Genomic DNA, 12,302 nt, shown 5'->3' on the forward strand with positions numbered 1-12,302 from the left:
TGATGGGGAACTCAGCAACGACTGCCGCTACGCCATCCTTTGTCAATGGTGTTAGTGTGTAGGGGTACAGACTCAGGACACTACTCGCCTAGTCGTTGTCAGTTTTCCATACTTAGGAAATGCAACTTCTCACTCTAGCAGCTGTTCAGTTGGCGTTCAGTGAGCTCAAGTTCCCCGTCGTGCCCTCACACCCCAGTTCCAAAGCACCGTCGAGGAATGTTCCCTGGCAATACTGGGAACTGACTATGGATGCCTCTCATAGCAGTCAGACACACTGACCACTAGGCGATGGTAGCAGATTACGCAGGATAAACATCCCCAAATCATCTGCTCATTTAACTTGTATTCTCTCTACTAATCAAATGAAACTATATGGCTTCACAGACCTTTTCAAGTCTCAAACATCTATTATGTATATTTGCAGACTGAAGTGATGAATGGAAATTTTTACCAAGGCTGAGATTCGAACCACTGTACAGATGTGCTACCCACTATGCCACCCTGTCATACTGGATACGCACAGTGGCATGGACAAACCCAGTATGCCACCCACCTCAGTCCTAATTCCCATTTACTCCTCAGCCCACGTGATATTCCTCCTAAACTCGAAGTACATTGCAGAGGTTCTACGACTGTATTGGAATAGTAAGCCGGCCACTGTGGTCGAGCGGTTCTAGGCGCTTCAGTCTAGAACCATGCAGCTGCTACAGTCGCAGGTTCGAATCCTGCCTTGGACATGGATGTGTGTGATGTCCTTAGGTTAGTTACATTTAAGTAGGGGACTGATGAGCTCAGATGTTAAGCCCCATAGTGCTTGGAGTCATTTGAACCATTTTTGGAGAAGAAGCTCACCATAAAACGACATGGGGGATCCTGCCTGAAATCCAGACAAAGATACTTTAATCAAATGAACCTTTGGGGTTCCAAAGAAATTTTAAAATCTCAGATGTCTATGATGTATATATACACTCTGAAGCGACGAATTGTACCATGGCCAGTATTTGAACTTGGGTTTCTTGCTTATTAGTCAAGTGTGAATGGGAATTTGCATTGAGGAGGGAGGCATGGTAGAGTACCCATGCAGCTGTGCAAAGCCACAGTACCTGGATGGCACAGTGGTTTTGCGAATCTCACCCACTCGCTATTGTTACGTTTACTCATGTCAGTACTCTGTAGCAGGTATCATGTGGAATGCTCCTAAAAATGATATACCCAGTACATAGATCTGTTGACATCCAGTAATGATCACGTCGATACAGTCCACACTGCAGGTGTCTACTATCTTCAGTGTGAATGTAGTGATGTCTATGTTGGTGAAACTGGGAGACCCATTAGTACTTGAGCATCAGAGCGTGAAAGTTACATGCAACTGGGACATAACAACAAGTTAGTGGCTGCTGAACACCACCAGAAATGTGGCTGTTCTACCAATCTTCTAGAGCGTCACTTGCTTGCACGACAGCTGAGGATTCAACAGTGAAAAATAAGAGAGTTCGCTGAAATAATCGAACGCCCTAACAACCTTGAACAGGGAAGATGGCTACAAGTTACCAACGACATGGCTGCTAGCGTTACAGCCTGTCAGACAGCCTGTGCTCGTCAGCCAGCAGAACCGCTTGCCCCAGGTTTAGCAGTACAAACAGTGGCCGCAGTAGAACTGTCATGCAGTCTTAAAGCTTTGCTGCAACCAGGCCTATCAGTCACATTCTTGAGCGCTACTGGCATAGCCTCCCAGTACTAGTAGGGATCCATAATTTATTGGTTATCAACTGCAGATTAAAACTGAAGAAATTGGAAAAAGTTAGTAAATTAAGGAGATGGGACCTGGATAAGTTGAAAGAACTAGCGGTGGCTGAGAGTTAGGGAGGTAGCAATAGGCAACAATTAACTAGAGTGGGGGAAAGGAATACAGTAGAAGACGAATGGGTAGCTCTAAGAGATGAAATAGTCAGAGCAGCAGAGGATCAAACAGGTAAAAAGAAAAGGCCTAGTAGAAACCCTTGAATAATCCAAGAGATATTGACTTTCCAGAATGAGATTTTCACTCTGCAGCGGAGTGTGCGCTGATATGAAACTTCCTGGCAGATTAAAACTGTGTGTCCGACCGAGACTCGAACTCGGGACCTTTGCCTTTCGCGGGCAAGTGCTCTACCATCTGAGCTACCGAAGCACGACTCACGCCGGGTACTCACAGCTTTAGTTTGGAAGGTAGGAGACGGATACTGGCAGAAGTAAAGCTGTGAGTACCGGGTGTGAGTCGTGCTTCGGTAGCTCAGATGGTAGAGCACTTACCCGCGAAAGGCAAAGGTCCAGAGTTCGAGTCTCGGTCGGGCACACAGTTTTAATCTGCCAGGAAGTTTCAGATATTGACTTTAATTGATGAAAGGAGAAAATTTTAAAATGAAGCAACTGAAGCTGGCGAAAGCCAATACACATGTTTAAAAAATGAGACTGTCAGGAATGCAAATGGCTAAGCAGAAATGGTTAGAGAACATATGTAAGGATTGAGAACCATATTTCAGTAGAAAAAAGATGGATAACGCCTACAGGAAATTGAAGAGGATTTTGGTAAGAAGAGAAATAAGTGTATGAATATCAAGGGCTCAGATGGAGAACCAGTCCTAAGAAAGAAGAGGAAGCTCAAAGATGTGAGGAGTATATTGAATGTCTTTACAAGCGAGTTGAACTTGAAAGAAATACTATAAAAAGGAAAATGGGCATAGATGAAGATGAAACGGACGGTACGATACTGCGAGAAGAATTTTACAAAACTCTGAAAGATCTAAGCTGGATCGCACAAGACATTTGTAAACAATCTGCTTTGTATGCTGGTTACATTTCCCTAGCATTCTACCAATAAACCAAAGTCTACCATCGGGCTTTACCCACGAATGAGCACGTGTGATCGTTCTCTTTCATGTCTCTACTATGTTTGAATGAGTTTACAGATTCCAAGGGCGACTCACTGCTATTGTAGTCAAACGATACTATGGTTTTTTATTCATTTTGTGAAATGCACAATTTTTCATTTTTGAACATTTAAAGTAATTTGTCAATCAGTGCACTACTTTGAGATTTTATCAAGATTTAGAAAATGACTCAGCTAAGGAAAGTGGTATTAAACTGATTTCTGCAGATCCCTCACGCCACTGCTAGATATTTCCCACGCTAACAAACAGCAGTTGTAATGCATTCTGTCATGATATCCATGTGTTTATAGGCGAGGGAGGATGGCAGTTGATTGAGAATGTGATGTGATATGCCAGTAATCACTTAAAAATGCAACGTTAGATTGAGGTACCATGTTTGTAGAGCTTCGTTTAGACTGTACTTCGTTGTAGGTAACTGCATCATCTGCCCAAAGTCTTAGTTTGCTATTGGTATTGTTTGCAACGTCATTAGCATACAACATGAAGGGTGCCAGTTCAATTCAGTAAACCCAAACTTACTTCTCATATGAAGATGACTCACCATAAAACACAGCGACCTCCCTACCAAAAGGTCCTCATTCCACTCACAAATTTCACTTGAGATCCCATATGATCGAATTTGTGATAAAATAAGCGTCGGCGTGGTACTGAAACAAATGATTTTGGAAAATCGGGAATACTGCATCTACCCGACTGCCTTGACGCATGGCTTCCAGGATTTCATGTGAGAAGAGTGAGAGTTGGATTTCATTTGATCTATATTTTCGGGATTCATGCTTGTCGTCATGAAGGAGGTCGTTCTGTTCTCATTATGTCTGAGCTCATAATGTGTTGTAAGATTCTACAACAAATGGATGTCAAGCGCACTGGACGGTAGTTTTGTGGATCACATCTGCTACCCTACTTGTAGACAGGTATGACGTGAAACTACCTGGCAGATTTAAACTATTTGCCGGACCGACATTCGAACTCGGGACCTTTGCCTTTCGCGGGCAAGTGCTCTACCGAGCTACCCAAGCACGACTCACGCCCCATCCTCACAGCTTTACTTCTGCCAGTATCTCGTCTCCTACCTTCCAAACTTTACAGAAGCTCTCCTGCGAACCCTGCAGAACTAGCACTCATGAAAGAAAGGATATTGCAGAGACATGGCTTTGCCACAGCCTGGGGGATGTTTCCAGAATGAGATTTTCACTCTGCAGTGGAGTGTGCGCTGATATGAAACTTCCTGGCAGATTAAAATTGTGTGCTCGGTAGAGCACTTGCCTGCGAAAGGCAAAGGTCTCGAGTTCGAGTCTCGGTCAAGCACACAGTTTTAATCTGCCAGGAAGTTTCATATCAGCGCACACTCCACTGCTTAGTGAAAATCTCATTCCTGTATGACGTGTGCTACCGGGCAAGACATTTTGTTCAAGGCATCTAAGACAGATTATCGATATTAGAGGTGGTAACTCAGGCGCTAATTGCCGGCCGAGGTGGCCGAGTGGTTCCAGGCTCTTCAGTCTTGAACTGCGCGACCGCTACGTTCGCAGGTTCGAATCCTGCCGCGGGCATGGATGTATGTGATGTCCTTAGGTTAGTTAGGTTTAAGTAGTTCTAAGTTTTAGGGGACTGATGACCTCAGCTGTTAAGTCCCATAGTGCTCAGAGTCATTTGAACCAATCAGGCGCTAATTGAGTATAGCATCTGATAGTGATTGCATCGGGCCCTGGGGCGATTTCAGCTGTTCGTCAACGCTACTGCCACCAATATATGTTTCACTCATTCTTTCAGTGCTACAAAACTTAAACTGGGGTAGCACTCCTGAGTTTTCCTTTGTAAAGGAACATTTCGAAATTGAGTTATGCATTTCTGCTTTTGCTTTGCTACTCTCAGTTTCACTTTCTGTCTCACTTTCTAGGGACTGGACACTAACTTTGGTGCCACCAACAGCCTTTACATACGACCAGAAGTTCTTTGGGTTTTGTGAAAGATCTTTCGGCAACTGAAACTTTTATGTTAATATTATTATGAGTGCAAAATGGTTCAAATGGCTCTGAACACTGTGGGACTTAACATGAGGTCATCAGTCTCCTAGAACTTATAACTACATAAACCGAACTAACCTAAGGACATCACACACATCCACGCCCGAGGCTATTATGAGTGCAATACTCCCCTTTCGACACTACTTATACTTTACGCTACGATACTTTTCTTTCGATACTGTTCATGACCAGCGGGAAAATGTTCTATCGCAGCACAAAAGATGCGAATATGTTCCTGTTTATTTAAAGGATTCCAACTGAAAGGTAGGGTACCTGCTACCTCACTCTACTTTCCTTAGCACATTTAAAAGTTTTCCCCAAAAGTTTGACATGCGTACATATTCGCGCTTTTTTAACATGCAACTCACCTCAAAGTCCCATAAGCTTCTCTATCCGTAACTCCCTCGCACGCACTACTCTATCGCCGTTACTCATGCTCATCCACTCCGAGTTGCCCTGTCTGATTCACTCATGCTGCCCAACTCAATGTCATTATCTCTTTGTGTCTCTCTGTCATTGTCTCCTGTGCCACAGCCTCTGCTCCTTCGCTCTGTATTATTACTATAGTTTCCTCTGTCACAGTCTCCCTCTTGCTCTCTCTTACTGCTAATGTCTCTTTCCTTCCTTTCCACTACTGCTGTTTCTACCCTCTTTCATCATCTCTCTCTTCCTTGTTATTGTCGTAGACGCTGTCTCTCATTATCACTGGCTCTCACCCACTTCCACTTGCTCTTTCTCTTTTTTCTTCCCACCCCACCCCTGGCATTCTCTTTCACTCTTTTCCAAGCACTGTTCTGTCACTTTCAACTATGTTCCACTGCCACTGTGTCCATCTCTTTCTCTCATACTGCCATTGTCGCCTTCGATCTTTCTTTACCATCACAACTGTGTGCAATCTTCCAGTATTTATTAATTTGCCGCCTCTTTGTCACTGCCATCCAAACTTTTAGGGAAAAATTTTAATGGTGCTGAGGAAGGTAGTATGAGGCAGCTGGTACCCCACTTTTCAGTCAGAGTTTTTTTTTAAATAAACAGGAACATAGTGCATTTTTTGTGACCCAATAGGAGCATTTCTCGGCAGGTTCTCCTCTTTTCCCTGCTACAGCAGCAGGGAATTTACCACATGCGAAAAGAAATGTATTGTTCAGTAAAATTTAAATAGGTCACTTATGAGAAACTGAAATAACACAGCCGGCCGCGGTAGTCTCGCGGTTCTAGGTGCGCAGTCCGGAACCGCGCGACTGCTACGGTCGCTGGTTCGAATCCTGCCCCGGCCATGGATGTGTGTGATGTCCTTAGGTTAGTTAGGTTTAAGTAGTTCTAAGTTCTAGGGGACTGATGACCACAGCTGTTAAGTCCCATAGTGCTCAGAGCCATTTGAACCATTTTTTTGGAATAACAATTTTATACCACAGACCAGATTTTACGTGTGAAAAATTTTGCAATTTTGCATGTGCTCCAGTACAGCAACATGAGGTTGCGTATTTTACGTGTACAAGTAGCGTAAATTTGAATCTCTGTATTTCGGAAACGAATAGAGATATGAAGAAAATTTTCAAGATTTTTCATACATCGTAAAAATTACAGCCATATTCTGCTCATAGCCGTCTCGGAATCCGCGGCTGGGTTTTGGTACCCAGAAAGATAGTTTTTGGATTGTTTCTTGGTAACGGATAAAGATATTTGAAAATGCAAAAATAAAGAATCGATTTACTTCATTTGCCTAGACTGCAGGCAGTGTGTGAAATCCATCACACTTTGACCGTGTACTGTAGGATAGTAACGCTATGACGATCCTTCTGTTGGGTACGCAAATGGTCCCTTGCCCAAGGGCATCCAAAACACTTGAGCCTACTTTTTGTCGCCAGTAGGACGCAAGGTATGACCCCGGACGGCGTTTTGGAGCATACACTGAGGTGAGAAAAGCCATAGGATACCCCATGAAGCATGGACGTTGCCGTTGGTGGGGAGGCTTGCGTACCTCAACGATATACACTCCTGGAAATGGAAAAAAGAACACATTGACACCGGTGTGTCAGACCCACCATACTTGCTCCGAACACTGCGAGAGGGCTGTACAAGCAATGATCACACGCACGGCACAGCGGACACACCAGGAACCGCCGTGTTGGCCGTCGAATGGCGCTAGCTGCGCAGCATTTGTGCACCGCCGCCGTCAGTGTCAGCCAGTTTGCCGTGGCATACGGAGCTCCATCGCAGTCATTAACACTGGTAGCATGCCGCGACAGCGTGGACGTGAACCGTATGTGCAGTTGACGGACTTTGAGCGAGGGCGTATAGTGGGCATGCGGGAGGCCGGGTGGACGTACCGCCGAATTGCTCAACACGTGGGGCGTGAGGTCTCCACAGTACATCGATGTTGTCACCAGTGGTCGGCGGAAGGTGCACGTGCCCGTCGACCTGGGACCGGACCGCAGCGACGCACGGATGCACACCAAGACCGTAGGATCCTACGCAGTGCCGTAGGGGACCGCACCGCCACTTCCCAGCAAATTAGGGACACTGTTGCTCCTGGGGTATCGGCGAGGACCATTCGCAACCGTCTCCATGAAGCTGGGCTACGGTCCCGCACACCGTTAGGCCGTCTTCCGCTCACGCCCCAACATCGTGCAGCCCGCCTCCAGTGGTGTCGCGACAGGCGTGAATGGAGGGACGAATGGAGATGTGTCGTCTTCAGCGATGAGAGTCGCTTCTGCCTTGGTGCCAATGATGGTCGTATGCGTGTTTGGCGCCGTGCAGGTGAGTGCCACAATCAGGACCGCATACGACCGAGGCACACAGGGCCAACACCCGGCATCATGGTGTGGGGAGCGATCTCCTACACTGGCCGTACACCTCTGGTGATCGTCGAGGGGACACTGAATAGTGCACGGTACATCCAAACCGTCATCGAACCCATCGTTCTACCATTCCTAGACCGCCAAGGGGACTTGCTGTTCCAACAGGACAATGCACGTCCGCATGTATTCCGTGCCACCCAACGTGCTCTAGAAGGTGTAAGTCAACTACACTGGCCAGCAAGATCTCCGGATCTGTCCCCCATTGAGTATGTTTGGGACTGGATGAAGCGTCGTCTCACGCGGTCTGCACGTCCAGCACGAACGCTGGTCCAACTGAGGCGCCAGGTGGAAATGGCATGGCAAGCCGTTCCACAGGACTACATCCAGCATCTCTACGATCGTCTCCATGGGAGAATAGCAGCCTGCATTGGTGCGAAAGGTGGATATACACTGTACTAGTGCCGACATTGTGCATGCTCTGTTGCCTGTGTCTATGTGCCTGTGGTTCTGTCAGTGTGATCATGTGATGTATCTGACCCCAGGAATGTGTCAATAAAGTTTCCCCTTCCTGGGACAATGAATTCACGGTGTTCTTATTTCAATTTCCAGGAGTGTAGATAGCCGTACCGTAGGTGCAACCACAACGGAGGGGTATCTGTTGAGAGGCCAGACAAACGTATGGTTCCTGAAGAGGGGCAGCAGCCTTTTCAGTAGTTGCAGGGGCAACAGGCTGGATGATTGACTGATCTGGCCTTGCAACATTAACCAAAATGGCCTTGCTGTTCTGGTACTGCGAACGGCTGAAAGAAAGGGGAAACTACAGCCGTAATTTTTCCCGACGGCATGCAGCTTTACTGAATGATTAAATGATAATGGCATCATCTTGGGTAAAATATTCCGGAGGTAAAATAGTCCCCCATTCGGATCTCCGGGCGCGACTACTCAAGAGGACGTCGTTATCAGGAGAAAGAAAACTGGCGTTCTACGGATCGGAGCGTGGAATGTCAGATCCCTTAATCTGGCAGGTAGGTTAGAATCGTGATGCAATACTGACCCTACGACTTATCTTAGAAGAAAGATTAAGAAAAGGCAAACCTACGTTTCTAGCACTTGTAGACTTAGAGAAAGCTTTTGACAATGTTGACTGGAATACTGTCTTTCAAATTCTGAAGGTGGCTGGGGTAAAATACAGGGAGCGAAAGGCTATTTACAATTTGTAGAGAAACCAGATGGCAGTTATAAGAGTCGAGGAACTTGGAAGGGAAGCAGTGGTTGGGAATGGAGTGAGACAGGGTTGTAGCCTCTCCCCGATGCTATTCAATCTGTATGTTGAGCAAGCAGTAAAAGAAACAAAAGTTCGGAGTAGGCATTAAAATCCATGGAGAAGAAATAAAAACTTCGAGGTTCGCCGATGACATTGTAATTCTGTCAGAGATAGCAAAGGAACGGAATGGACAGTGTCTTGAAAGGAGGGTATAACATGAATATCAACAAAAGCAAAACAAGGATAATGGAATGTAGTCGAATTAAGTCGGGTGATGCTGAGGGAATTAGATTAGGAAATGAGACACTTAAAGTAGTAAAGGAGTTTTGCTATTGGGGAGAAGAGGAGTTTGTGGCACAACTTGACTAGAAGAAGGGACTGGTTGGTAGGACGCGTTCTGAGGCATCAAGGGATCACCAATTTAGTATTGGAGGGCAGCGTGGAGGGTAAAAATCGTAGAGGGAGACCAAGAGATGAACACACTAAGCAGATTCAGTAGGTACTGGGAAATGAAGAAGCTTGCACAGGATAGAGTAGCATGGAGAGCTGCATCAAACCAGTCTCAGGACTGAAGACCACAACAACAACCTCATGATATCGCGCCGGACCTTCTTTTGGCCGGCGTAGTGCAGCATCTCTACGTGGCATGGACTCAACAAGTCCTCGGAAGTCCTGCGTAGAAATAGTGAGCCACGCTGCTTGTATACCCGCCCATAACTGCGAAAGTGTTGGGGGATAGGAAATTCTGTGCACGATATGACTTCTCGATTATGTCTCACAAATGTTCGATGGGAGTCATGTTGGGCGACCTGAGTGGCGAAATCATTTGCTCGAATTTTTCAGAATGTTCTGTCATGAAACTTTTGTCATCCACAAACATTCCATTGTTGTTTGGTAACAAGGAGTCCGTGAATGGCTGCAAATGGCCTCCAAGTGCAGAACGTAAACATTTAGAGTCAGTTATCGGTTAATCTGGACGAGAGGACTCAGTGGTTTCTACATAAAAACAGCCCACACCATTTTGGAGCCACCACCAACTTTCACAGTGCTTTGTTGAGAATATGCCATGTTGTAATACAAAAATGTAATATCAAAAGGCAAAGAACTAAAAAACCTGATGTAAATCACGAAAAAGCACCTGAAGATGAGCCTCCAGGGCTCGAAATGCATAGTGCAGAAAAATAAACATAACTTGTGACTGAAAGCGGTTTGTTCTTCATTTTACGAAAGTAAAACAGTCGCGGACGAAACACTGAAAAACAATGGATAAAATTAAGATAAATAACTTAATTACAGAGCACTGATGATGCTGTCCGCTGAAACGCATCTGGTGTAAAAAATCACGCATTTTTGTAGTTGCAACGAAAGAGGAAAAATATACTGAAGTACGCTATGGCCACACAAATGAAGAATGTAAGCCGTAGATACTTTTGTTCGATCCCGTGTCCCTAGCTACACACTGGGTGTGGCTGGCCCAGTACAGACGTCACAGCTGTCGGCCGTGCCATTAATCGCGTCGGAGGAATAAGGAACGAGGCGTCAACACTGGGAGGAGGAGGCGGCATTCCTGGGGTTATTACGGACGCGCGGGGTCCCGCTAGCGCGGCAGGGAAGAGGGTCGCTGTGTAACGGGCCCTGCCTTACCTGCTGGCTCCTGCGCCCCTCCAGGCCGCGCCGACTGCTACCTGCCGCCAGTGAGCCAGCGGACAGCAACCGGCACCGTCTCCACAGCTCCGCACCAGCTCCGCAACACACGGCACACGGGCCGCCGCCGGCAACGCACAGAGAGGTGAGTGCGCGCCCACCAAACGACGCCGCACCGAGTTCTGCGCGGCTTCCCGCGATCTGTGTCCGAACGTATTCAAACATTATGAATCACCTCTTAGCCACAAACAATCCTTAGCTGATAGAGAGCATCATGACTGATACAGGGATTAGTGATCACAAGGTCGTTGTAGCTAGGCTCAATACCGTTTCTTCCAAATCCACCAGAAACAAACGCAAAATAATTTTATTTAAAAAAGCGGATAAAGCGTCACTAGAAGCCTTCCTAAGAGACAATCTCCATTCCTTCCGAACTGACTATGCAAATGTAGACGAGATGTGGCTCAAATTCAAAGATACAGTAGCAACAGCAATTGAGAGATTCGTACCTCATAAACTGGTAAGAGATGGAACGGATCCCCCGTGGTACACAAAACAGGTCCGAACGCTGTTGCAGAGGCCACGGAAAAAACATGCGAAGTTCAGAAGAACGCGAAATCTCGAAGATTGGCAAAAATTTACAGACGCGCGAAATTTGGCACGGACTTCAATGCGAGATGCCTTTAATAGGTTCCACAACGAAACATTTAGTAGAAAATCCGAAGAAATTCTGGTCGTATGTAAAGTACACAAGCGGCAAGACGCAGTCAATACCTTCGCTGCGCAGTGCCGATGGTACTGTTGCCGACAACTGTGCCGCTAAAGCGGAGTTATTGAACGCAGTTTTTCGAAATTCCTTCACCAGGGAACACGAATGGAATATTCCAGAATTTGAAACTCGAACACCTGCTAGCATGAGTTTTTTAGAAGCAGATAGGGGTTGCGAAGCAAGTCAAGTCGCTTGATACGGGCAAGTCTTCAGGTCCAGATTGTATACCGATTAGGTTCCTTTCAGATTACGCTGATACAACAGCTCCCTACTTAGCACTCATATACAACCGCTCGATCACCGATGGATCTGTACCTACAGATTGGAAAATTGCGCAGGTCGCACCAGTGTTTAAGATGGGTAGTAGGAGTAATCCATGTAACTACAGACCTATATCATTGACGTCGGTTTGCAGGAGGGTTTTGGAGCATATACTGTATTCAAACATTATGAATCACGAAGGGAACGATTTATTGATGCATAATCAGCATGGTTTCAGGAAACATCGTTCTTGTGCAACGCAGCTAGCACTTTATTCGCACGAAGTAATGGCCGCTATCGACAGGGGATCTCAAGTTGATACCGTATTTCTAGATTTCCGGAAAGCTTTTGACACCGTTCCTCACAAGCGACTTCTAATCCAGCTGCGGGCCTATGGAGTATCGTCTCAGTTGTGCGACTGGATTCGTTATTTCCTGTCACGAAGATCGCAGTTCGTAGTAATAGACGGCAAACCATCGAGTAAAACTGAAGTGATATTAGGTGTTCCCCAGGGAAGCGTCCTGGGACCTCTGCTGTTCCTGATCTATATAAATGACCTGGGCGACAACGTGAGCAGTTCTCTTAGGTTGTTCGCAGATGATGCTG

The 12,302-nt window shown here is 46.1% G+C and overlaps 1 protein-coding gene across 1 annotated transcript in view; it reads left to right on the forward strand.

Moving 5' to 3' along the window:
- The first annotated feature begins 10,414 nt into the window (after positions 1-10,414).
- LOC126291459 (uncharacterized) overlaps positions 10,415-12,302 on the forward strand; it is a 228,507-nt gene continuing 226,619 nt past the window's right edge. Inside the window, exons 1-2 of the mRNA XM_049984971.1 lie at positions 10,415-10,435; positions 10,624-10,811. Coding sequence (XP_049840928.1) covers positions 10,415-10,435; positions 10,624-10,811 — 209 coding nt within the window. The remainder of the gene's footprint in view (positions 10,436-10,623; positions 10,812-12,302) is intronic.

This window comes from Schistocerca gregaria, chromosome 9, assembly GCF_023897955.1.
Source record: "Schistocerca gregaria isolate iqSchGreg1 chromosome 9, iqSchGreg1.2, whole genome shotgun sequence".
Taxonomy (NCBI): Eukaryota; Metazoa; Arthropoda; class Insecta; order Orthoptera; family Acrididae; genus Schistocerca; species Schistocerca gregaria.